The sequence below is a fragment of the Melopsittacus undulatus genome, chromosome 6 (assembly GCF_012275295.1).
Source record: "Melopsittacus undulatus isolate bMelUnd1 chromosome 6, bMelUnd1.mat.Z, whole genome shotgun sequence".
NCBI classification, from domain to species: domain Eukaryota; kingdom Metazoa; phylum Chordata; class Aves; order Psittaciformes; family Psittaculidae; genus Melopsittacus; species Melopsittacus undulatus.
The window spans coordinates 3232276-3259755 of record NC_047532.1 but is presented as its reverse complement, the minus strand read 5'-3'; the positions used below and the strand labels follow the sequence as shown (position 1 = coordinate 3259755).

Below are 27480 nucleotides of genomic sequence, written 5' to 3'. Positions count from 1 at the left end.
CTGCTGAATCCAGGACACAAGTAGATTCACGAGCATGTTATTAGAGCAAAGAATGTTTTTTTTCCTGCACTCTTGTGACAGAAAAAGCTGAACAGTCCCGATTCTCTGGGTGTCATCATGCCCTTTTCCTCTCCCCCAGAAGTAGCCACAGAGAAAGAAAAGATGGCACTAAATCCAAGTGCCAGCATTCCTGCACCGCAAGGATTACACAAACTCATTGAGTGAAGCCGCTGTATAGGATTTAGGCACTTTGAGTAATGAAAGATTCAGGAAGTGCCAGGCAGGAAGGAATTTTGCCTGGTTAAGCTTGAAGGGTTTGCTCTGTTCCATTAATTGAAAAATTATTCAGAAACACATTCATACATTATGTGATCCAAACAAAGCCACTTCGAAGCTCCCTCCTTATGAAAGTGCATAAACTTCTTACAGAATGTTATACAGTACTAAAGATAAACATGCACACTTACTAACTTACTCAAAACCTTTCCTTTAATGGCATTTTGAGTTCAGTCTTTTTATGGTGAGTCAGTTTCTCCTACATGTTGATGCTGTAGGAAGAACCAGCTGTGATGTTCACAGCTGATTTTTTTTGATAACAGGTTTTCAAGGAAGAAGCATGAAAATAGTATTAGAGGTTCTATTAGCACTGCTACCAAAAACTCAAACAGGATGAGAGATGTGGAACAGAAGCAGACTTTTCCTGACATTTAAAAGGTCTGATACAAACAAGTACTTTTGACAGACTGTGAAATAATGGAAACAGAGAGAAACATTGCCTCTGCCAGCCAACAGAGCCTTAGGCAGCCTTCTTCTTCAGTAACATTGCCTGCAAACATTCTCTCCTGCGAATTCCTGTGGCTCCCAACAAAACAACCTTATTGACACATGCAGTATTGACACACATACTTATCTCAGCACCCACTTTGAAAGAATTTAGGACTTTTTAGAGGCTTTTGTCCCTTTCACTGGAAGGAAAAATTCTAGTGTTTTCTCTTGAGTAAAGGTTTTACCATGACACAAGCATTGCAGCAGCCTTCTTACCTGAAGTGCAAGAGGCTTCCACCTCACATTCTTCAGGAGGGCAGGAGCAGAAACCAGGGTATTCTGAGGACGTTTTTTCAAGGTTAAAATCACTCCATTTGGGTCTTCCCACAATGCATTTACTAGGTTCTTTAACTGCCAGCCAACCTAAGGATAAATTCCATAATTGAATTTTGTAAGCTTTCTGTTTAAATGTGAAGAAAGTCTTCTATTAACCAAAAAGGTCTATTACAGCTCTGCAGACATAAGCAGTTTTTATAAACTGTCTGATTACTTCCATTGGACTGAAATGATGCTGCTGAAACCGTATTTTGGTTTTGGTTTCTCACAATGAACACTGTTTCATACTTAATAATCTGTGAGATCATTTTAGTCAAATGAGGAGGACTAGGAGTCATGAAATCATTTCAGCCTGGACACTGAAACAGTCCTTGAAACACTGCTCAGGAGGAAGACAAACTATGCTATAGCAACATACGTAACATATATGTAACAGCTTTAAGATCCTAACTGAAGATAAATGATCATCTACTTGATTTATCTATAGATAAATATAGAGAGCTGAGCAATTTGAGTTCCTGTAAGTTGTAAACAAAGCCGTAAAGAAAGATCACTAGTACTGGAAGGATTTTATATGTGCTGCTAACAAAAAGCTACTTAGAGACATTTCTGAATTTTCTTGACTATTTAAATTTGAATTTACTGTGAAGTGTTTATACGTGAAAACAGAAAATGTATTTTATGTGTTTTTTAAAAATAAACGTTTACAATATGTTATCCTGAACAGTTGAAGAGATTTTAAAACTGGAAAATAATATGAACGACAGTACATAAAGATATTCATGATAAAAGTACTTTCTTATACATTTAAACACTGCTGAATTTCTACCCATATTTCCCCAGGCACACAAGAAATTCACATTTTTCCAAACCTCAGCCAATCTGCAATGTTATGGCACTGAAGTTACTGCAGTTGTACTAGTTTAAAAAAGAGAATAAATTTAGCTACACTCTTTTGCCCTTTCTATATGCAACTGATGCATTAGTTTGTTCGCTATGAATAAAATGAGAAAACCCTCCTGCTTAGCACTCCACAGGGAATTATCATTAAAGTTGATTTACACAATTTCCTGAGTAACAGGAAGTTTCTTTAATATTACAGTCTAAAAATAAATAAATAAATCCCTTGCAACACCCAAATTAGTAATGATAGACAAATCCATTGCAATGCTTGTAGGATTTGCTCACATTCACTTCTAAAGCTTGTCTTTTTGGTCAATATACTTATGACCTGATCTAGATGACCAGAATTACATTACAAAGTTTGAAATTAGTCTCTCTTCCATTGGCACCTGGAAAATGGTATGATACCTAAAGCAGACTCTTAGTTACTCACACCTAATCTTAGCTCTGGGTGCCCAGGGCTAAACTATTGCCTCCATTTACTCTGATCTTGTTATTTTCAGGCAGTACACGAAGGATCTTGCTGAAGCAACTCAAATTACAAGAACAAGCCTATCTAGAAAGGAATTATTGTAAAGAGTAACCACTTGCAAGTGACAATTAGGTTACTGATTCACATTCAGCTCTGGGAAACAGCGAGGCATACATGTTTAAAGGGAGGTTTTGGAGAGTATTCCTAGCTTTACTTATTCACATCTTCTCCAGTTCACACATGATTTCCAGATTTGCCAGGAAGGAAAATGAATAGGTGCATGATAGACTCTTCACTTACCCTTTTAAATATTGCATCCTTTATCAAATATTACTTGAGCCTGGTGTTAATTTGAAGACTGGTGTTCCCTATGCACAGGTCTGCTAAACAGAGCACTATGCACAGGATGCTTTTCTCAAAAGCCAATCTCTCACAGAAAAGCTGAGCTCTCAGCACCTCTAAAAGTGCCTGTATTAAACTCTTACCTCCATTTTCTGTTCCAAACATGGCAGATTTTTACAGTAGTAATAAATGACCACAGTAAAGACCTGTCATAAATGTTATAACTGTCACAAGTCTTAAGCCTAGTGTCAAGCAGAGCTGTAACAAATAGGAATTGGAATGCTGGGTTCATACAGCACTGCTCCAAACACAGCCTTACTTGAGGCCAAACTGAAGCAGCCTGAGAGTGAACATTTAAGAATGAAAACCTTAGGGAATATAAGAGCAGTAACTGTACTGCTGTTGTATTGCTCTTGCATTATGCAAGCATGAAGTGCAGTTGTATTTGCTAGGCTTTTTAGCTACATTTGACCTGTGTGTGGAACTTCACTATAACATTTTAATCAGACTTGCCTTTCTGGCTATGTGTGTATTCACACTGCTATAAAAAAACAAGGGAAGATAAAAAGAAAAAAGAGAAAGATTTAGGTGCTTAGAACCAGAGAAGTCAGCATAAATCACCATGCTGTAACGGGGACAGTTTGTAATGGCTTTATCTTAGAGGAAGATAATATCTAATTACACACAAGGGTGGAAGGAAAACAATAAAGGTAACCTTGAAGAGATTTAAATTCAAATCCTCTTATAAGGGCTGAAGAGAAGCTAAGGTTCTAGCTTGTCTCCACAGTGGGCCAAAGTCAGGTTCCCCAGCAGGAACATTTGGTCCAGAAAGAACTGCAGTATATGCTGTAATTCTACAAAGGATTTTGTTAGCATACTATTTTTAATGTTGCTGTTTGATTGAAAACTTTCTAAAAACACACTGGCCACAGGAAACCAGAAAATGGTTGTAACTACAAGCAGGGCACAGCCAAATAACTAGTCAACTTGCCTTCCAAACAAACTCTTCTAGTTTGTGCTTTGTTTATAAAGTGGCAGGGGCTATATCTATCCATCCATCTATCTATCTATCTTACTCAATTATAGAATTAAAAATTAACTATTTTTGATTTTTATAAGATTGATGTAATTTCTTGATGTAATTGTAAGAATGCGGAAATCTTCAGAGTTCCATGAGCTTCTTTTAGAAAAGAATGATAAATAATTAAGTTAATGATAAATTATTCCAATAAGAACCTTAATGACAAAACCATTAAATACCAAGATCTATTAGAGAACAGTCTACAGTCATTACTATTAGGCGATGATAAAATGCTCTGAGGAGTTAGGACATGTTATTATAAATTGTATTACTAAAAATATCTCTGAAAAAATAGAAGTCATTACAGTGAATTAAAAATCCTGCTTTAAAACCAGTCCTTGAGACAGATTTTGACATTTATTCTTAAAGAATCAGTTTCTAATAGCAATTACTAGCTTCCAGCTACTCTAAGATATATTCAGCAAAAGGGCTTTTTGCTCCTGTAAGATTTTTAGCACACACATTCAGTTAATCAGATTCTACAATATGGGTTAAGATATTTCACTCAGTAATAAAAGTTAACAGTAAAATTAGGCTAATGAAGGAAAAAGACTAATGTGATACCTTCTGTATTTTCCTGAATAAATTAAATCAGAGCAATTATGATACCATTACATTCAAAACAACAAATCCAGAAGATTATTATGTCCTATTTTCACAGCACAATAAAGCTGTAGTCATGGTGCACTGTTCTCTGCTAAACATATTTGCATATTGAAATACATTGCACTAGTTTTGATCTTTTTATAATCTACAATACCTAGAATGTGGAAAGCCACCTGCCTACTGCAGTCTTACTTCATAACTCAACGTACAAAATACAGTCAGGTGCCACCAATAAGAATTGCTACTACAATGATACACAGAGTTTGTGGATGCTTAATAGCTTAAAACAACTGATTTTTAACTTCATCTTTGTTTTGTTAATTTAGATGCTGAATATGGAAGAAATCTTGAAGAATGCAACACAATTCACTGTAAATGCTAAGAACCAGGCAAAAGCTTAAGATTTTGGTGAAAGAATTGGTGAATACTTAGAATTTGGTGAATACTTAGAATTGGTCTTATCAATATTTTTTGTTGGTTTGTACACCCTCAGTGTGGAGAGAAGGACTCCAGGGAAAAAAAGTGTGTATTATTCTCTAAGTTAAAGGATTCATTAGTTTTCTCATTGATGGCATAAGCTAGAGTATTAGTGGAAACTGTAAAATATAGTAACTTAAAAAAATAATAGGTCCAAAAAATATTAGTCCCTACAATGCTAAATTTCTTCACCATAAAAGTATAATGATTTAAATGTCCACAGCAGTGTAGTAATTTTGCATACCTAAACCTGACAATTTTGTAGCTGGGACTGCATAATTAATATGCTTAGAAAAATACAACTAACTTTCATTAGCTGACAATGAACTAATTTGTTTCCTAGTTCTCTAATATCTTCTTTAAAGTCTCCATATAGTGACATTGTTCCTTCTCATGTAGGTGTGGATGGATTGGATTTGGAATGCATGCTATCAGCAATAGGGATTTTGGCTTTTTTATAAACACAAACCCTGTTCATGCTGGGCAAGCATCTTTCCTTCTCTTTAAAGATAAAGGCTACCTGGCCAGTGATGACTCAGTGATGATGGGTATAAAACACAAAGTAACACAACATATCCTTAATTCTACAGACACACACAAAAAGACTGAAGAAAACACAAACTGGTGAGTTTGTGGATGACTTCACAGGCTTTAAGTGAGTGATACCTTTGTCTATTAGAAGGAAATGAAAAACAAGGTGGACTGTTGAATATGTTGGTGTTTATCAAAGGACTCTAGTAGTCAAAACCACCACAACAGTTAATCACCTCCACACCAGTTTCTTCCAAACACATTATACACTTGTTATGGTACAAATGTAGAAGATACAGCTCAAATAATGGAACTAGGAGTGCATAGTGGATACAATACCTATATCCCTTTCTCTGAAAATTCTGGGAATAAAGCAGAAGCACAGTTCCACAGTTCCTTCACTGCCTTATCAAACCACAACCATCTATCAGGGCTCTCAAGAATGAAAAAATCATATGAAATACAAAAATACAGACTGCACCTCACAGAAGCAAGGTATGTTCACCTTGCTTGTGAAACTTGTGCATATTCTACTCACTGCATCATATAGCAGCTTTAATGTTACCTAGGATCCAGAGCTATAACTAAACAGGCATTTAAGACCTCCCTTGTTAGGCATTTAACCTGGAAATCAATTGTACAGAATTATCTCTAAAAAATTACAACATACTATATTGCACACCAGCTGAAAACAAGTAATCCTGCTTCGACTGCAGTAACCCTTACACGAACCAGGACAGATGTTTCCCCTCAAGGCTCTTCAAATATATAATCAAAGCCATCTGGATACTTACTTGAACCCCAAAAGTATGACCTCTCTTCATATTTACATTTAAAAAAAGAAAGAAAAGGCTCATGTAAACTCAACTTTTTGTTAAGGAAATAGACTATCCTTTCTTATTTTAAGTCTACAATTCACTTTTGCCTCATTAGGGAATTGGCTTGACTAACACGGAAATCAGAAATTATTATTAGACAAAAATGTGCAAGAAGATCAGACTACTGTCTGTCACTGAATGGGAAGCTCATTATTAACACCTGTAGTTGATTCACTCCTTAACACCCTCACTGTTGCAAACAATATTTGATGATGGAAACCCAAATGTTCTTCAATTATTCTGTATAGTAACTTTCATTAACTAATGCAGAAATACTGCAAGATTACAAGAAGATGCAGTATCTGCTATTGGAAGTCGTGCATTACTAAGCGTTTTTAAAAGGCAGAAACCTGAAAATAAGTAACATGTGACAATCTGTTTGGAAACTGAACAACATCTTTTGGGGGAAGAAGTTGTAATTCTTGTGTCATATTTTGTCATCCCTTTTCCTACTTGTATTTCACAACACACGGAATGCTGAAAGACATATGGTGTGACCTGGCACTACATTTAAAGGTTTACCTCCATCTAAAATGAGCTCTCAATAACACTCAAATTTACAATTCAGCAAACATATACCAAGACTATTAATTCAAATGCAAATAAATTAGTGCTGAAATTATTTCACTGTGCCAGGGCTCCTGATACCCTTATAGTATGTAATTTGACAATGAACAGTATGAAAGGGTATTAGTCTGCTGATCATGCATTTAGAATCATGGAACAGTTTGGGTTGGAAGGGACCCTTAAAAGTCATGTGGTCCAACTCCCCTCCAATATGCAGAGACATCTTCAACTGGATCAGGTTGCTCAGAGCCCCATCCAGCCTGGTATTGAATGTTTCCATGGATGGGGTATCCACCACCTCGCTGTGCCAGTGCCTCAACACCCTCATCATCAAAAATTTTTCCTTATATCCAGTATGAAACTCCCATCTTCTAATTTAAAAACATTGCCCCTTGTCCTATCAAAATGAGCACTGCTATGCAGTCTGTCTCCATCTTTCTTAGAAGCTCCCCTTAAGTACTGAAACCATAGCATACATAATTCCAAAGAATAACCATATCAAGTATGAAATTGCAAGTCCATTAGTTAAAAAATAAACCCAGCTATTTTAAGATAACAAAAGAAACATGTTACACAGTGAAGCAAAGGTGTTGGAACCACAAGAGCCCTTCTATGCTACTACATCAGTTTTTTACTCTTCTGCATAGCTGCAGGCAACTATAACAGAAGAACTGATGGAACTGATTCCATCACAATCCTTGGCAGCCCTCTTTGAATTTACAGATTTACAGGTATTTGTATGAACACTTGTTGTGGCACAAGATTGGTTTATACCTGAAAGAGTGAGTTCTCTTTCTGGTCTGTATAGCCTCTGTCTGTAAAGAAAGAGGAACTCTGCCTCAGACTTTGCTGCTGGGTTAACTGAACTGGAATCCTTACAAATATTATTTTTATATGAGACAGAGGATACATTTTCTTTTTTACCCATTAATTTTTTTAATGTTCATATTTAACTTCACACTTGTAATGACTGTAAATGACCTGAACATCACACGGTATTTCAGACACGATATTACCATTGTCAAGACAATGGCATTAAAACTGTTTCTCCTGGAAACCTCTTCCTGATTAATTCCAAGCTCATCTTACCATTTTCAGTCACATCACCTCTATGGCGCTCAGCTGATTTGGGATTAATTACTACATTCTGACTTCTGGAGTCTTGCCAGTTGCTCTTCAGTAACATCGAGCTTTCAACAGGCATTACTAAAACCATTATTATTGCTCTCTGTCCTATTAAATGACCTTCAAATTCTAATCTTAAAAGAAAAAAAAGAAGGAAGAAAAATTCAAGTCAGTTTTCCCCAGGTTATCAAACACTTTTCTATACAGAAATAAGTCAGATTTTTTACAGATGATCAGGCATCTAGATCAATACTTTTTTGGATCTGCAATGTATCTTGTGTCTGAAAAATTGTCACAGGTGGAACATTAGTACTATTTAATTTTCATAAATTGATGCTGCATTTCACTTCACATGCATTTTGTTTCGTATCTTTAGTTGTCCTTTCCTCTCTAAGCTACCTAAAAATCTTGTGAAGTATTGACTAGCCAGTTTTACCTTATTAGATTTCCCCAGTGTACAATATTATCCTAAAGAAGACTATTCATTAAAGAAATCTCTGCTTAGTGAATTGCAATAGAAAGTTTCAATATCTTCAATAAACTGAGATGTAGATGATTTTGCATTAAATTATCCAACTTTGCTTTTGTTGTGAGTATGCATATGCCTATATATTTGTTATGACTAATTTTCTTCTCTTTGTTCTATGTTCAACACTATCCATGCTATGGAAAATTGAAACAAGTGTTTCTTGGCTAGTGACTATCTTAGTGTTAATTTTAACCTATTTTAACTGCATTACAGTCCCAATTCTCTGATTAAAGAGTTATGTCCCATGTATAAATTTATCCTAAAAAAAAACCCATGAAATTCACTATTTCAGTGAAGCAGCAGAAAATACAGCATCCACAGAACCTAAAGTGTCATCATTAATTTTGCAAACAAAGAAATGTGCAGTGGCATCTTCAGCACAAGAGAAAAAGTAAAGATCTACAAAAGGGAGAAGTACTGCCTGTTGTTACTTTAGGGAGAAAATAAAGAGTTGGTATGGCAGTAATTCGGAATGTATAACTCACTTTTTAAAGTTTCTTATGCTGTTATACTAAAACCTAATAAGCAAGAACAAGAAGCAGAAAAGCAAATAAGGAAATTGGATCATGATTAAATGATCTTAACAGCCAGTGGTGAATCGCCCGATTTAATTAATTTCTTGCTTAAAGTACTATTATTTTTTTCTTTGATCTTTTTAATTGTATTACAGAGTGTTTCTTGGTCAGAGCAGATTCCGCATTTTAAGTCTTTTATTTCTACCTCTTGCAATTGTTGCATTGTATAATTTGCAAGTTGCTTTCCTTTGATACATTCTGAACTCTTTTCCTTATTTTTCCTAACTGTCAGCTGCGTTGAAAAGTTATTTGAAAAGTAAAACAAGTGGTCTTAGTTTGTTAATATTTTTAATATATTTGTTAATATAGACGGTTTCAGAAAAAGAAAAATGTATGAATATCATACATGGCTATCTGATATTTCTTACTCAATACAGATAATGCTTTATACAAAGTGGAAGTTGCAAATGCTCCATCCCTGGCAGTGTTCAAGGCCAGGTTGGACAGAGCCTTGGGTGCCGTGGTTTAGTGTGAGGTGTCCCTGCCCATGGCAGGGGAGTTGGAACTGGATGATCTTAAGGTCCTTTCAAACCCTAATTATTCTATGATTCTGATTCCACGATTATATTAATTGAAGGCAATAATCTGGAAAACATACAGCTAAAATGTTCTCATCACATAAGTCCCAAAATGCTTAACTCCACACATCCAGTGATTCAGTGGGACTGACACTGTCAGCACACTTAATCCTCTGCTATAGCTGCTATAGCCCCAGAAAAGTGCTTCCAGGATTAGAAATGCTGTTAGCTGCGCTGACTCCACTCCAATGCAGGGATAGTACAACTATTTCCAAGTCTACACCTTCTTAAATCTGTTTAAAAGCTTAGTTGTCTCACAGATTCTCCTGTTAAAATGGGCTTCCTGATGGAAAGAGTCAAACTGAAATGACAAGTTTTGGTTTTAAAGAAAAAAATCCAAGAAAAAGTGGTCTCAGTTTCATTTTTGCCCACGTATAAATAAAAAATGGACACAAACCTTTAGGAAGAATAAACAGCTAGTTGGTAATGGCTACATTCATGTAGTTTCATTGGTACTATTTTAGCACAGGAGTATCACCCTAACCATGAATGAACAAGAGCTCTGTAACTCTGTGCTAAATATGTAAAGTATTACGTAGGATGACAAACTAGAAGTGCTCAAATTATATAGCTTACCAAAAAAGTGTGAAGAGGTAACTTGATTGCATCCTGAAAATACCTAAATGAGAAACCCAATCTCCAATCTAATGGATAAAAATACACACTGAAAGCTTGTGCCAGACAAATGTAGACTACAATTAAAATGACTTTTTTTTCCCACCCCCAGCAATGAGAATAATTAACTATGGTGACAATTTATTACAGGTTGTAGGAGCATCAAAAGAAGTTTTAAAGCTCAAATCTCATTAAATGAGCAAATATGAATTCATCTAGAAAATATTTTGGGCTAGCTCAGTAAAGTCAGATTAAATTATACCAGTATTCAGTTATGGGATTGGAATCTATTAGAAGAGATGCATACTTATCAGAAAAGTATTTTCATCAGTGGCAATACAAAATGACTGCATCTAATCACCTTCAGAACAGATTCTTTCAAAACACATTGTGTTGAATGGGATTTGTATTTGATGGACTGCCAAAGAGCTACAGAAACTTCATTCTTAAGAAAATGTCTCTGGTAGAACAACAGAGATAAAATCTGTTGGATGCAAAGTCTGTGAAGCATACAAGTACCTGCAGAAAGTGTATTTCTGTATCTTTACATTGTATAGTTTAACCTGTGTATAAATTCTATGAAAGCATGGATCCTCCCCTACCAATAAACAGGTAAAATTAGGAATAAGAAATAACACTAAGACCTATATTTTTGCCACCTAGGCTTTTAATGCTTTGAGTCTCTGTGGAAAATTAATACAAGACTGGACATCGTGGATTTCACCAGATACATCTATTGTAAATCATACTTTAACTATCTTGAAAATTTTTGTTACAACTCAAGAAATATTTAGGATACTAAACATAAAAAATTGTCCCTTCACAGGGCAATGCTAAAAGCTTCATATGAAATTAATTCAACAGAATTATACAGCAGAGAAATAAACACCTTCTTTCAGCTCCAAAACAAGTTGAAGGGAATACGAAAGCAGTGGGCTATACCTCATGAGCTGGTTTTGCTAGTATTAAAATATTAATTACGTGGAAACTTAATGAGCTGTTGCCTTTGAACTATACTAGTGCATCAATGGAAATAATGGCAATTATAAGCATGATATTGATCATCACAACATGCAAACACTATTACTGTCTGACTTTCCAAAGTCACAGTGAAGAAAAGAGTGAGATTTTCCCAGCTATTTCAAAGGAAGAATAAAGTTCTGAAAGAAACAGCTTGTCATTTATCTCTTTGCTTGTTATAAACTTCAGGATGAATAATTAATAGTAAGGGATTTTTCAGAAAGAGGTACTTTATGCCACTTGGCTCAGCTGTGGGTACCATGCCCTCTTTTGGGAAGGGATTACAAATATCATGCACCTTGGACCTGTTGTAACAACACACGAAAGAGTTCATATCCAGAAAGGCAATTCTTGAGTAGCTGAATAAGGGGATTTCATTTCTGGGAGTAAAGATTAAATCAGGCCTCTCACTTGAAGAGTATGTTTAATGGAGAAAGCCAGTTTAATGCATATTTCAACTTGTAACTATGACAACTTGTAGAACCTCTCTAATATAGTTAAGAGCTGCCCATTGCATGAATATTTAAAGTGTAAATGAATAATTTATATTTCTTTTAAAGAGAAAATATTTGCTCTCTAATCATAAGATTTTAATAGTTTAGACTTTCATATTTCCACCTCCCACAGATGACAGACAGAAGGAGATTTCTTAATTTTGCTACTGCTGTGTTTGGAGATGGGGCTCAGCAAGACAAAGTTAAATATCCACGTTGTAAGCACTTTAGGAAGTTACTGTCACAATGCTACTAATGCCTAATAAGAAACAAATACAAGTGTTCCTTTCACCTGTAGTCCCATCAGCAATGCTTCCATTCTTCTGCAACATACAATTCCATTTTTTCAAAAAGGACAGTCTTCATGACATAAGATAATAGTGGGATGAAATGTGACTACATTCTCTTTAGTAATGACCAGATTTGTAACTAACATGACTTATAAGGCAGCAGTTTATGTCATCACAAAATAGAAAGAAAATAACCATGCAATCTTGGATGAGGCTGTGATAGAATTTTTGGGGCTCAGTTACAAATTATTAATGTCAAAATGAAATTATTAATTCTTCAGTGAAGTCACTTGTGTTTTAAGTCACAATAAAATCCAATGGATGCTGCAGAAACATATTATTGTATTTCCACATAAAATGAAATGTAGTTTTGTGTTCCTACAGCACACAATACAGCACACAGCTGTGAAAGAAATGCAATGGTAGGCACATTTAAATGTAGGCAAACTATGTACAGCAATACCTGAGGCTCAGCATATACTTCTCGTACACAGTTACATGATTTTAAACAGATTAATAGTTTTGCTAACTGTTATCTGCCTAAAATCAGCAAACAAGAATGCACAAAAGCAAAATCTTGACAAATTTCTATCAACACTTCAATCGTCTTTATGGTTTTTTCCCCAATAGATTCAGAATACACATCTGTTACAGCAGTTCTGCATTTTTAATCCAAATTCTGTATTAAAGAGAATCTAAAATCCTGTTCAAGAGAAGTTACACTAGCTGGCACATCTGTAATGAGAAGTCTAAGGGTTTCAATGAAATATTCTGGGATCCTTTTATAAAGAGTATGGTGTTGAACAGCAACTGTGCAAAATAAAAACTTGGCTTAATCCTGCTTGGCTGGTTACTGACTCAACTTGTGCCTTTTCTTATGAAACATAAGTATTGGTTATGATATTTTAAGAGATACAAATAATAATATAGTTTAGCAAAGTTATGTTCTAAGAAGAATTATGACCTTTTTTGGAGTGGGAATGGACAAAGGCTGCAGAATAGAATTTCCCAAAACACTTACCACAGTTTGATGGTTGACCTGGATCACCTCATCACCAGCATGGATCTTCTTACACTGGTCAGCAGGAGACTGAGGACAAGAGACAATAATTGACTTTACATGGGAGGCATGGAGGGGGAAGGGAAGAGCAGGAATTAAAACAAAGAATGTCAATGGAGGCAAAAAGCTGTGCCCAAAGAAGTTTTTGCTATCAGTTAGTAATAATTACCCATATTTATAAGTAACTATGTTTTTATTGGTTACAGATGGCAATTTGATGAAGTAATCTAGAATCCCACTCCCATGGATGGTGAATAGCCTTTTTGACTGGTTGAATTATTCTAGCTTCTTTACCTCTCTGTGGGGAGTACAAGTATCTTTAAGACAAATCTATAAGGCATGCAGGAGATCAGCAGTCATACTCAGGAGGAGAGACTTGAGAATTCAAGGCAACTTACTTGCATTGGGCACTAGCTTACAAGAGCATGCTACTGACAGAACTTGAAATTTAAGAGAAAATAAGAAATAATTGAAGAGCTGAGACATCACCTTGAGGAGCTGGGAAGTGGAAGTAAGCTGTTAAGTGGAAGTTAGCTGTGGAAGTTAGCTATTAAATAAGTAGATCAGCTAGGAGACTTAGACAAGCTTCAATATTTACTCTACTTGCTAGATACGGAGTCAGAGAGAGGAGAGGACAGACTGTTCCATTTCAAACAATGTAGAAGCATTGAAAACAAAATACTCTTGGATTGACACTTAAAGTTCCCAAAGTAAGCAGACTTCTAACAAAGGCAAGAAAAGAGCCACTTGCAGCTACAGAAAGTGGAGTGGCTCTAATACTGCTGAAGACTTTCCTCACAGAAAAGGAGTTACATTACCAAAACTTAGTTCAGTTTCTGGATCTCTTTTAGAGACAGCCTATATATATAAATTGCTCACAGCACAAGAGCCAGGTGTCAAATGCAGAGGAAGAAAAGATTTATCTGAACTCAAAGTGATTTGTAGATGCTCATACACATGAGCTCACTGTGCACCGATAAAGACTTCCAGGAAACAGGCAAGAGCTCTCCAGCTGGACAGTCTTCATCAACCAAAAATTCCACCCATCATTTCCACCCATAATTTCCATCCCTTTTATGGATGGGGATTAAAAACATAAGATAAACAAATAAAAGGAACCAGACAAGAGGAAACAATATTAAAAACCCCTAAATCGCCACTGGGGAAAAAAATGACTGCAATTACTTCTGAATAAAATGCCAAAGAGACTCATCTATGAGGATGTCAAATCTCTCCCATCGTCAGCACCTGCTGACTAATCAATAGATTCTGCAGCCTACACAGCTGCTGAAGAGTGGTAGGAAACATCATTAATTATTCAATCAGTAAGAAAAAACAAGCCAACAGGGCAAATAGCCAATATTTGGCATAGAGATTCCAAGCCCAGCTTTTACCTTCAGCCTGCTGCTTGCTTATCATTCCTAACCATGCTCTGGCCAGCCTCCCCAACACGAGCCATGTTCCAACACCTCATCTGCTTGATCTTTGCTTGAGCTTTCATGAGGTCTTCTTTTATCTCCTGTCTTGGGGAGTCCAGCCCTTGAGCTAAACTACATCGTCATGGCACACACATCTCAACTCCAGCCATCTGAGTCTTTCTGCGTTAAATTGAACAGTATTTTACCTATGTATTTAATGGGATGGTGTGAAGAGCTACCTGGCTCCAGTGTCACTTTCTCCTTTCAGTGGAAGCTTGCAGAATTTTGGCAGACTGCTGTTTTGCACAGGACTAGACATGTAACAGCTATTTCTGACATTCAATGTAAATGCAAACTCAATTGCTCTAAGCAGTGAATGAAAGGGAAGCAGGAAACTGAAGTACCACCATTTAGAATATTTAACTTCAGTTGATGTTTGTTGGAAAAGCAGAGACCTCTTTCTCTTTTTAACTGCTTTCCTGACTTTGATGAGGATGAGCTACTTGTTATCTATGAAAATTAAAAGTAAACGCTGGCTCTGAGGTCAATTATCCCTTCAAAAGGAATGAAAAATCAATTTGCTGAAACACCAGAAATTAAATGTCTTTGAAGCTGCTTTATCTCACGTGTGATTATACTTTTAGCAAGAACAAAAAAGCAGCTTCTTATGTGGGTGTCTTACCAAAAGTTTTGACATCTAAAGTTTACTCAAAACGAAAATCATAGTGACTGGCAGTGTAGCAATTATAAGTATATAAATATTTTCCATACAACTGTATTATAATTCTCAAATGAATTAGAATTACAGTAAAAAAGTATATTAATTAGAGCACGAGTAATTCAGTCTATGAACATAACCTGCTGCAACATAATCAAGATGGATCATTCATAAGTTTCAAGACCCAGGGTACACATACAGTTATTTTAATAGTTCTAACTGCTGCCAATGACATTAATATAAACAAGCTAACAAATTGGAAGTTTAATTTGCATTAGACCTGTCTTCACGAATTCTGACACACAAATCATCAGCCTTTCCATGGGTTTGCACTGTCTAAAAGCTGAGTGACAAAAACTGTGCTGCAATACTACCCAATATATATAAATCATGTAGAATGAAATATCTCATTTGAAGCTTATCCATATGGGCCAGCATACCACAGCAAGTATTTACAGCTTTGGCTAGCTGCATAGTGCTAATTTTATATTCCCTGGGTGTCAGCATTACATAATTTCAATATCCACTTTATAAAATCTGAACTTGTCACTTATCCAGCTATGCACTGTTTAACAGATCCAAGACTGAATGAAAAGAGTGTGACTAAAGAACCATATCAAAACCAGAAGGGATGGGTCCTATTATGAAGTCTGTGATGGTAATTAGGCTGCAGCAGTTGAAGCAGATTTTATTTTATTTTTTTAATTTTTAATTATGAATTGCAAGTTAAGTAACAAGAAGGGTATTTAGAAGCTACTTTGTTATTCTTGTCACACTGTTTAGTTTCCTATGATCAGCCATACTGATTCATGCACGGCAGCATTTATGTGTGCTTTGGCTAACACTTCTGGGACTACAATGAAAATTATAATACATTTTACTTGGTCTCTTCTGTACTTCTACTACAGATGATGGAAAATATGAAAATACAATGGTGCTTAAGTTATCCTAATACAATTCTTTCTTACACTGAATAATGGATGATAATTTTCATAACAGAACTTTTTCATACATGTTCACACAACAGGGCTGTTAACTAATGTTTTCTTAGCAGTGTCAAATCATCCATCCCATTCCACTCATGCACCAAAACCTGTTTGCTTCCTTCCACAATTCCTGCCTTCTTAGATATAGTTCTGTCAGTAATTACTGTTAGCTTGGAAAACTCTCTGCTTTATCAAAGATTATTCTATAATCTGCCTGATGTCAAATATAGTATCTTTCATTATCTTTCTCCATTAGTTGTGTTTTTCATCCACCCAAGCTGATGATAACATAACTGTTTTAAAATTTATTATTTTACAATCTATTTTATCAGATCACTTATACATACAGAAGCTACTCATTTTCTATGAGTCAGTTCCAGGAAAGGCATCATCTTCAAAAGTCTGATTACTCTAGCATTCTTTCTAAATTAATTTGGTAATTAAAAAGAAAAATCACACAATAAAATTACTGTTCATTCTGAGAAAAAAACCCACAAAGAACTCTTAGCAAACATGTATTCATTATTGTATCACAACATTTACTCACTGCATAAAGTAAGTTGGCTGCACATATTAAAGGCTGCTCAGAGGACAGCTTCACTCATCAGCAACTCTAATATACAAGTCTTATTTTAGACTAGTGATGATGGTCTTACATTAGAAAAGTTTATTTAATATACAGGACAACAATTTCATGCCAGAGAGAGCATCACCATGAACACTATTAGAAAGGAGTCTCTGAAAAGCCATTTAGAACAGACTTTCAAGATTTTCATTTTACTATATTGTTAGCTGTTAGTCACTTCACCACAGATATATTTCTATGTCTATTTTCAAGGGTCCCAAGTTTTTAAAAAGGCAATATGCTACATGTACAGCAGAGATAAAAAGCATTAGTAAAAGTGGCTTAATTTAAAGCAAGATTTCATATTACAAAATTCACTGCATATATACAGAAAATACTTGTATGTATGATAAGAGTCTTTAAGCTCACGTTTTCAGTTGTTCCTGTGATTACATGTAGCCCATCATATGTTGATTTGATATACATTCCCTGGAAAAAAAGAGCAAGAGAGGTAATGAATATTTTCAGGAAATAAACAAATGATGTTTGCATGATAATTAAAACAGTATATTTATTCCAGTTTAAGGACCATAACATTTGAACAGACTGGAAGGGACCATGGTCAATTAATATTTGTGAATTTAAGTTTAACAAATATGTATCAAGACCCATTATAAACAGCACAGTTTTCTTAATGCTTTTCAAATTCCAAGCAAAGGTTTTTTTCTGACAGAACTCAACACTGAGCATCAGTATAAAAGCTTGTGCGTATTCAGCACTTGAAATATTTAACATGACCTCTTTTCATTACAAGAGACTTAAAAGTAGTATCAAAACCTGAAAACACAAACAGAAATTGCCTTTAAACTTAAATGCCCCATCTTCAGAGAGTTACTGATTCAATAAAAATGAAACCACAGTCTAACTCAGAAAACCCATGAACCAAGGCTCATATTGCTGAGTTATGGAGAAAAATGAACTTGGTGAACTAACAGGAGCTTTGCAATTAATCCAGCAATAATTTGCTTCAAGGAGGCAATGAACAAGATAGAGAGAGACAACCAAAGTAGGTATCTCTCTGGCTATACACATAAACACACATACACACACACATACACAGAGAACCTTAAATATCAGTGAGACTCAATTCCTTGTATGCTTGCCTCTCAAGAATAAGGTCATAGCTTCACATCTCTCCCTAGTATGGTTATCCATCACATTTTGAAATCTAATTAATCTAATTGGTATACTGTACTGTTGATTTATTATTCTTTCAATAATTCTGTATCACCTTGTGCTATCAAACTGGAAGTTTAGAGCACCCAGCAATAAGAAAGAACATCTTGTTCAGACTAATCAATTTCAAGATTCCTGAACACTAATGAAGATCTTCAGGGTAGTTGTTTACTCAAACACTCCCCACCCCACCAATCTTACATCAAAAAAGGTAAAATACTACAACAGTAAGATCATGCTGCTCTCTACAAGTACCTAAACTGGAAGGGTAAAGAGAAGATACAGCCAAACTCTTCTTCAGAGTACACAGTGGGAGGATGAGAAGCAAGGGACAAGTTGGAAATCAATTAAAGAAGAAGTTGTTTTGGTTTTAGTTTTACTGTGAGGATGATAAACCACTGGAACAGATTGGAAGGATGTGGAATCTGTAACTGTGAGATAATGAAAACATGACTGGATGAGGCCCTGAGTAACCTGCTCTAGCTGGATCTGGTTTGATTTTTTTTGTCATGAGAAAATGTGACTCCTACTTTAAGGCAAGCTAGTTCAATTTCAGCAAGTTCTCATCTTATTTATATCTTAAAAGTTCAAAACTAGAACTGGCTAAAACTCATCAGGTTGCTTAACTCTGCCGCATAGAAAACTCCATTTTAGATTTTACTCACCATGGCTACGTCTTCTCATAAATGAGACTGCTTTATGAGCTTTTTGTAAAAAAATTATATCCAAATTAGAACTTGAAAGTCTTGAAATCACATTCATAAAATGTGATTAGTTGGAAGAAAGAAGTTTCCGGGGAGTCTTCCAGTATTTCCTTCTATACAGTTGGATTAAATTTGTCAGTCTGCTATTCTGCTGTCTCTGTACTACCTTCAACTGTTAGTGACAGACATCTCATTCTCTTTGCCAACTAATAGACAGGAGCACTAGATCACGAAAAAAACCTGAATGTTCTCACTGAGAATGGGACGTTGAATCTCCATTCAAAAATCTAAACATTTAAATCCATCTAGTATGTGTAATGGATTTCCATAGTGAAACTTTAGCCGGAATGTTACACAACACTGCTGCAGTCATCACAGAAGTCTGTTATTTTAACACATAGTAAACTTCAGTAACACATTTCCAACCACACTTTTAATATAAAATTTAATATCGTAATTTTAACACCCTACTTGTTTTGACAAGATTCATTCCTCACTTAAACCAACAGACTAAGGTTTTTAACACCAAAACAGAACATAGTGCTACCTTTTTAACTGGAATTCATCACATAATTCTTCATAAAGTTCTGAGCCGCCTGTTAAGCTTATGTCTATTTTTGGAAAAATTAAATTACAATTTTATCTCTTAACATACGTCATCTGAGAGACATAAATACTGACTAATCACTAAGAATTATCCTACATTTTGCTATTGCTCTTTCATCTTAGCTATTAAACTTTAAGAACAAACTATATAAAAATAAACAACTGTAGTGAATGACTCATAGCCTTCAAATTAACCTAGGTGGAGCTTTCATCTTTGTTTTCCCCAAAGGAAAATAATGAAAAGAGCTTGATTCCTGTTGATTGTTAAAGTAGAACTGTATATCCTTGACATATCTGTGTTATCCAAACCCAAGAAAGATTACGTTCTACCTAAGAATATTAAAATTGTTATATTTGTGGGTTTTAAATATAGTTCAGAATGCAAAGTGTTTTATATTGTATAATATATTACATATATACATTTTACACACCTATATTACACAGAATAATAGCTCAAAACTATTTTTCCAGTTGGGGGAAGGTTTTGTGTATAATACTCAAGACAAGATTGAAAGTACTCTTAAAAAGAACCCCCTAAAAAACATGGTATCATAGAATCATAGAATAGTTAGGGTTGGGAAGGACCTTAAGATCATTTAGGTCCAACTCCCCTGCCATGGGCAGGGACACCTCACACTAAACCATATCACCCAAGGCACTGTCCAACATGGCCTTGAACACTGACAGGGATGGAGCATTCACAGCTTCCCTGGGCAACCCACTCCAGTGCCTCAGCACCCTAACAGTAAAGAATTTCTTCCTTATATCCAATCTAAACTTTCCCTGTGTAAGTTTTAATCCGTTACCCCTTGTCCTATCACTACAGTCCCTAATGAAGAGTCCCTCCCCAGCATCCTTATAGGCCCCCTTCAGATACTTGGAAGGCTGCTAGTTTCAGTCCCCTGATCATCCTCGTGGCCTCCTCTGGACTTGTTCCAGCAGTTACATGTCTTTTTTATGTTGTGGACACCAGAACTGCACACAATACTCCAAGTGAGGTCTCATGAGAGCAGAGGGGGATGCAAGTGCACACCGCCAGCTCATGTTAAGTTTCTCATTGACCAACACCCCCACGTCCTTTTCTTTGGGCTGCTCTGAATCTCTTCTCTGCCCAACCTGTAGCTGTGCCTGGGATTGCTCCGACCCAGGGGTAGGACCTTGCACTTGCATGGTTAAACTTCATGAGGTTGGCATCAGCCCACCTCACAAGTGCATTGAGGTCCCTCTGGATGGCATTCCTTCCCTCTAGCGTATCAACAGAACCACACAGCTTGGTGTCATCGGCAAACTTGCTGAGGGCACACTCAATCCCACTGTCCATGTCACTGATAAAGATGTCGAACAAGACCAGTCCTAACACTGATCCCTGAGGGACACTACTCATTACTGGTCTCCAGCTGGACAATGAACCAACATACACCAAGTCTGAAAGAGCTTTATTTAGTCCATGTCATCTGATCTAGAGGCCAGATTATGTTCCCTGCTTCAAATCACTCATTTCCAACCCTGTAAACATTTTTCCCTAGCTCCCCCCGTCCTTGATATGCTGACTGTCTGCACTTGCCTGTCCTTTTACAATAGATAATGTGGTTTTTAACATTGTCCACAGTTTAATCCAGCTCACAATTGCTTTCTGTTGTAGGATGATTTTAAAGGACAATTTATCCTTCTACATGAAAAGACTCACACTAAGAAAAATATTATTTCTAAAGGACAATCTGTGTCAACCCTATTTTAGTGATTCATGTGTTTCATCCCCAACCCCATCCTTGCTTTTCTTCTCAAAACCAGCACTTGTGAAGAGAAAGACTAGAATCTCCAGGTGTATTTCAAGCAATACTGGCACAGGTTAGCAGAACCTCTCAAAAGTTATAATTGCTCAAATACATATACAAAGTAGGTTTCAAAAGTGGGTCATTTTCATCAAAGTTCAGTTTAAAAATTAATCTACTCTGTTTTATGAGAAATGTTTGAAACTGCAAAATGTAGTCATTTAAAAAGCTGTTAATTCTGTGAACCCTGAAAAAGTATTCACAGCCTGAATTAGGCAGAAAAGCTGGACCTTTCTTTCGATTTAATGGCCTATTGGCCATCTCTTTGTTCATCATTGTTTCATTCTGTTTCCACTGATATAAGCATTTTTAATGGTTAATAAGACTGAAAAAAAAGAAAAGGAAATATATTCTGATTATTTTTTCTGTCAGATAATGTAGTTGCCATGCAAATACTGATTGAATACCAAAGCTGAAGAACAGAAGCAGCAAGCTTATTTTCCCCAAGCACAGATATGAATAGCTGAGTAGATCCTGTTGTGACAACTGCTACTGCTTCTGGAACTGTTAGTTAGAGTTATTTTGTTTACAGTTACTTTCTATTTATCTGTGACTTAAAGCAGTTATACTGATTCAGCATATTCAAGAGCCATATTCTTCTGTAATAATGTATTTTATAGCTATAAGCATAATCTTTAATTAACCTGTAAACTAGTTTATTAAAAGAGGATCCACCTATCTGCTATTGTGATCCTATTAATGTCTGTTTACAAAATAAATGTGATGGAAATGAAGCTATGCTCTTGTAAGCTGATTATTCTCAAATCACTCTTTATACAAACTGCTTGCTAACTATTTCATAGATTTCAGCCCTATAAGCTGTAAAAGCAAAACAGCAGAAACATCAGCTAGGACTAAATAAGAAGAATGATTTGTCAGGGGGTTTCACAGTCAAAAAGCACATAAATGAGGGAACTTCCAAATCCTGGAATCAATCCCAGGCTCTGGATGGGAAACTTTCAGTGGGAAGTGGCTTTTTTTCTTCTTGTCTTCCACCTCTCTCTTCTGGTCCTTCCTCTTCAACATGAAGAGCTATTCCTCTCAAATAAGTTTATAACCCCCACAGCCTTTCCATTAGCTCTGATCTCCCCTTCTGTGTTCAGTTCCCAAATGCCAGTCTTACTACAAGCTTTTTCCTACACGCATCCAGCCCCAGAATCACTATGCAGACAGAACGGATGGAACTCATCTGCTTTAATAGTGATATCCAAAGAATATTTTGTCACTTCAAGTTACTGGGTTAGAAATAAATAGTTGCTCTTTAATATGTAATATGTCAAATGTGAGACTCCAAAGAATTACACTGATGTATGAGAGGTGCCACAGGACATGGAAATGTTTCACAGGCTGTTATATCAGCAGTCTGACTGCTCCCAAGTAACTCTGTCACTGGCCTCTAATGAGAGCGACTTGAAAGCTTTTAATTAAAACCTGACCTTTGAAAACCTATGGGAAGGAGCCAGCCATTTAAAATTCCATTTTGAAAAGACTATTCCCCAGAAAATGGTATTTCCAGTTGTAAGCAGAATTTTCTTGAACATTTCTTGCAGACATCTGCAAATGACAGCAGTGTAATTTTATGTGTCAACAACTATACCCAGGTTAATTCATAGATATTTCAGATAATGTTTAAAGAGCTCTGAATTTCACAATAAGACTATACTCTTTTGGTATAAACTCATAATTCCAACACTTCCATGCAAGCTATTATTGCTTTCTGGGTAACACTGACCTGTTCTCAGAGTGTTCATGTTTTCGTACCACTCTGATGAAATATGACAAAATACTTGTGCAGGAAAAAATCAGGGTTTTAAAACTACAGTCCAGTGGTCTGTGTGTCTTCAACAGCACTTTCAGAAGGAGAGGAGTGCAAGCTTGACTTTTACAACACAATGAAACAGCAATAGCCAAGATTCAGGTCTTCTTTTTTTGGTCTACCTCATATGCTGCAGTCTTTTACCTACATTTAAACTAAATGCCTCTACTTTCTTTACTACTATACAGTAGCATTATTTATACTTCTTCCACAAAAGCAGAGTTTGGTTTATTTTGGCTTTCTGGTCCTTTTTGTGCTCCCTGCCCCCCGTTTAACCAAACATTTTAACTTCCTTTTTTTTTTTCTAAGTCTTTAAAATATATTCATCTAACTCAAAAGAGAGTTTATTCTTCTTTCTTATGTTCCTTTTACTAAATCTTGCCTAAATAGAAACCCACAGACAACAAAAAGTTAAGCTTTGGCAACCTTTTTATGTTAAGCATGATAGAAGCTTAAGTTTCTTTAAGCCTTTAAAAAATGTGAACTAACAGTTGGACAGACATCAGTATTTCCACAAAAAAACTGCCTTCATATTCTGGTTTTTCTTCTTAGATTCTCTTGCAGTTATTTTCTTGTACAAATGGAAAGATTGGTTTCCATCACCTTGACTTACAAATTCCACAGAAAGAGAAGTACTATTTGAAAGGGTAAGTGTACATTAGATAGATGAATAACCCATAAAGAAAGGGTTTAAAGAAAGGGTTTGTTTCTGACATCTTGTCTCTTTGGTTTTGCGGTTATTTTCCAATGATACACAGCTGGTCTTAGAAAAATGTTTATTCCACAATCTTTGCTTCCCTTAAATTATTAAATGAAACTGGAAATGTTCCCTCTGCAGGAAAGTTAACAAGGCTGTGGACACAAGTAGCATTATCTCAATTGAAGGGTGACAGGTTACACTGTTTCTATCAGCAGTAGGAAGCCCAGACACAAGAGACAACAGCAAGGGGGGAAAAAAGGAAGAGGAATAATAGTGCTGCTGCATTCGGTAAGCAAAACGTTCCTCAGACGTCAGAAAATACAAAACCAAACAATATAAGCCCAACAGCCTGCCTGGTTAGAATTTCCTGCTTACGGGTAATCATTAATCTCCTCAAAGAAGATTAAAGTTGCATGTACACATACAGCACATTGAGGTCAGAACATAAAGAAAAAGTTTAGTATGAAATAATACTGGCTCTAATAAAAAAAAAATCCACTACTGACAATCCCTGATCATCCAAGAATAGGAGAAGAGAAAAAAACCCCAAGCCTCCAAAACCCCTCCCTGCTCCCATCCCAAGTCTCCATATCCGTCAGCTCATACAAAACACTCTGCTCTCTTAGCCTGTCTTTGATTATTTGACAGTAAAACATCCATAAGGAAGTTTACCATGCAGTGTAATGAAATGGAAACCTATCTTTCCCTAAGCAGTAAGAAAACAATTTGTAATAAACATCTGTAAGTATAAAAACAATCCAGTGTCCTTTGTTATGCTACAAATCACCCTATAAATAACACAAAGAACTGAAAAACAAAAAGCCAAGGAGGGGAATTTTCTCAAGTCACAATGTTGAAGTTATTCTATTCTATTTCACAAAAATACCCATATGCATGTTCTCTTTCTGTCAGAGCTGACAGTGCTTCTCACAATCTAACTCTTTCTCAGTACAGGAGCTTATTTCAAGTTTGTGAAATTGGCTGTTTGAAACATGCTTTGCTTTCCAGACATCTTGTTCAGGCTGATCATGCCATACACATCAGATGGAAATGCTATTACCTTATCCAGCACTACCATTCAGGAGAAAAAGGGTTTTACAATCTCTAAAGTTATTTTAAAATGAAATAGAAAATATATGGAGGGTGTTTCAGTATTTGCCACTGAAAATGTAGCAGCCAAATAAAGAAAAGGAGGAAGCAACTAGACTGACATGTATGATGGGTATAGTCAGGGAACGGAAAGAGAGAGGAAAAATCCCAGTATGTTTCTAGAGGCAAACAAATGCCTGCAGAGATCAGGATACAAACACAGTCATCAGAACTTGGAATGGAACCTAAAACGTGTGCTTCCCAATGCAAATTCTGCATGGCAAAAACTGCCACGAAACTACCAACAGAGAGTGTGTTCTGGGCAATGTGTAAGACTTTTTTTATAAACCACACTGGAAAGAAGAGAGTTAAAAACCAACCAAACAAAACACCCCAACTACTGAGCTCATAAAAGCATTGACATAAGGTTAGAAAATGCTGGAACTGCAGATGCACATTCAAATGACATACAGCCCCTTTGTGAAAATACTTATGATCCAGAATTTGTTTAAACAATTAAACACAGACACTGCCACACAGGAGTTCTGACTGTGCAACTGCATGGACTTGGTCCTGGAAATTAATCCAGTTCCTGGGTAAGCCTTTGCAATGTCTATAGGATTTCTGGCTCATGTGTTGAAGAAATTAGAAGGCAAATAACGAAACCAGTTTGCAAACGGAGGAAGACTTATAATTAAGTCAACTGAGTATCATTCCAGATAACTGTTCTTATAGAAATCTGAGTAATTTACACCATGTTTTTCATCAATGGCAAATAACTGTGTCAATTTTCTAGATGCCAAAATGCATGAATCTCAAGCTAGAGTCCTCAATAGCTCTGAAAATCTTAGCTACACTTAAAAACAAGAGAGACTATGTGTTAAACTTACACTCTAAAAGTAACAAGTGTTCTGAACAACTGTATGGTGGTAAGCTTCTCCTAAAAAATAGATTTTGGGGGATTTTGACCCAAATGACTCTGTTAGATTCCTATCCATAAATTACAATATAATTTTTCACAAGTGTTTTGTGGGGATGAATTAATTGGTGTCTATGAAGCACACAGAAGGCCCTATAAAAAAACCCCAAAGCCAGGAACTCACAATGAAATTAGTAACTCGAAGGAATACAGAGCTTAGCTGAAGTGTGGTAAATAAGACCTCAACCCCTACACTGAATGATAAGGATAAAAATGGAACTCTGAATACATTCCCTTCAGTGAATAGCACTCATTTTTCTCTTGAATGGAACAGAGATCCTGTGGAAAAAAAAAATCCACTGCTATACAATCATGAAAAAACCATTTGTAATTCATTACTCTGTTCTATATTTGATTCTGATTAATGTTTTCTTTTCCTTTTCACATGATTTTTCTTTTATTCCCATTTATAGTCCTTTTTCATATTTTCTTCTAAACAGAACACAGTGTCAGCAAAATTGATTATAAGGAACTTTCCAACCTAACATGTTACAGCGCCTTCACAATTAGGCACAGAAAGCGCTGTTATTCACCGTGATTTCACTTCTTCTTAAAGAAAAAGAAGAACAAGGAAAAAATAGTCAGGCAATTTTGATTGCAGTATTTGTCTCATGTCCTCTGTCAGCAGTGCCCATTTACTGCAGTTTTGTTGGCTATAGATTTAGGAGTGCACTGTGGGTGAAGACTAAACCATGGTTCTTCCACCCAGTGTTAAGAGTCCAGTCTACAGCATGATCACAGCATCAGCCCTATCTGCCTGATGTTCTGTTAGTAATGAGAGCCATGTGAAGGAAAGTGGACCACATGACAGACCACAACAATACAGTCAACAACTCTCATCTTGACACTCACACCTTAAAGGTTTAAATCATACTTTGATACTTTATGATAAGATGCTTAGAAAGTGTATCATTCATTCCCAGGGGCTCTGGAAAGACACCTGCCTAATATTGCACATTTTCAGCTCATGACCAGACATGCTATTTTTGAAGTAGGCTACGCTCTTTCTGTCCTCCAGCAGTCTACACCCCTGTCCTAGATCTAGAGTATCACTGAACAGGAAACACTAGCACTGCCAAGCCCTGCTTGCTATACTGCATCATCTCTGAGGAAAAAGCATCTTATCTCTGTTCACATTCTCTTCAGTACTGAGAGTGACCTTTCCTCTAAGTAGACCAGCAGAAATACATTGCAGTTCGTGATAGAAAGGAAAGCTACACAGAGATCCAGACTACTAGCATACAGGATGTATTAGTCCTAATGTGAGTAGAAAGCACTGACAGATTTACAGCATATATACTACACAAACTGTAAATGACCTGGTATTTCTGGGCACCCCTGCACTAAGCCAGAAATCAGACCAAGAGGGGAAACTGGGCTACAAAGGGAACACATTTGGCCACTGGGATGCAGGAGCACAGCAAGCAAATTTTATCTGTCTTCAGGATTACATACTGGGCTTTGCATCTGTGATGCCACAGAATTAAAATTAGATTAGTTTTATACTGTTGTAATGATCTTTGTTGACTTAATCTAAGAATAAAGTAAACATATGCAGTCATACAAAACCTCCTCATGTTATTAAAA

The 27480-nt window shown here is 36.1% G+C and overlaps 1 protein-coding gene across 1 annotated transcript in view; it reads right to left on the bottom strand.

Moving 5' to 3' along the window:
* LOC101877319 (connector enhancer of kinase suppressor of ras 2-like) overlaps nucleotides 1–27480 on the bottom strand; it is a 182540-nt gene that overhangs the window by 57837 nt on the left and 97223 nt on the right. Inside the window, exons 7-9 of the mRNA XM_034064033.1 lie at nucleotides 17361–17420; nucleotides 13206–13274; nucleotides 1042–1188 (exon numbers count right to left, since the gene is read on the bottom strand). Of these exons, the coding sequence (XP_033919924.1) occupies nucleotides 1042–1188; nucleotides 13206–13274; nucleotides 17361–17420 (276 nt within the window). The remainder of the gene's footprint in view (nucleotides 1–1041; nucleotides 1189–13205; nucleotides 13275–17360; nucleotides 17421–27480) is intronic.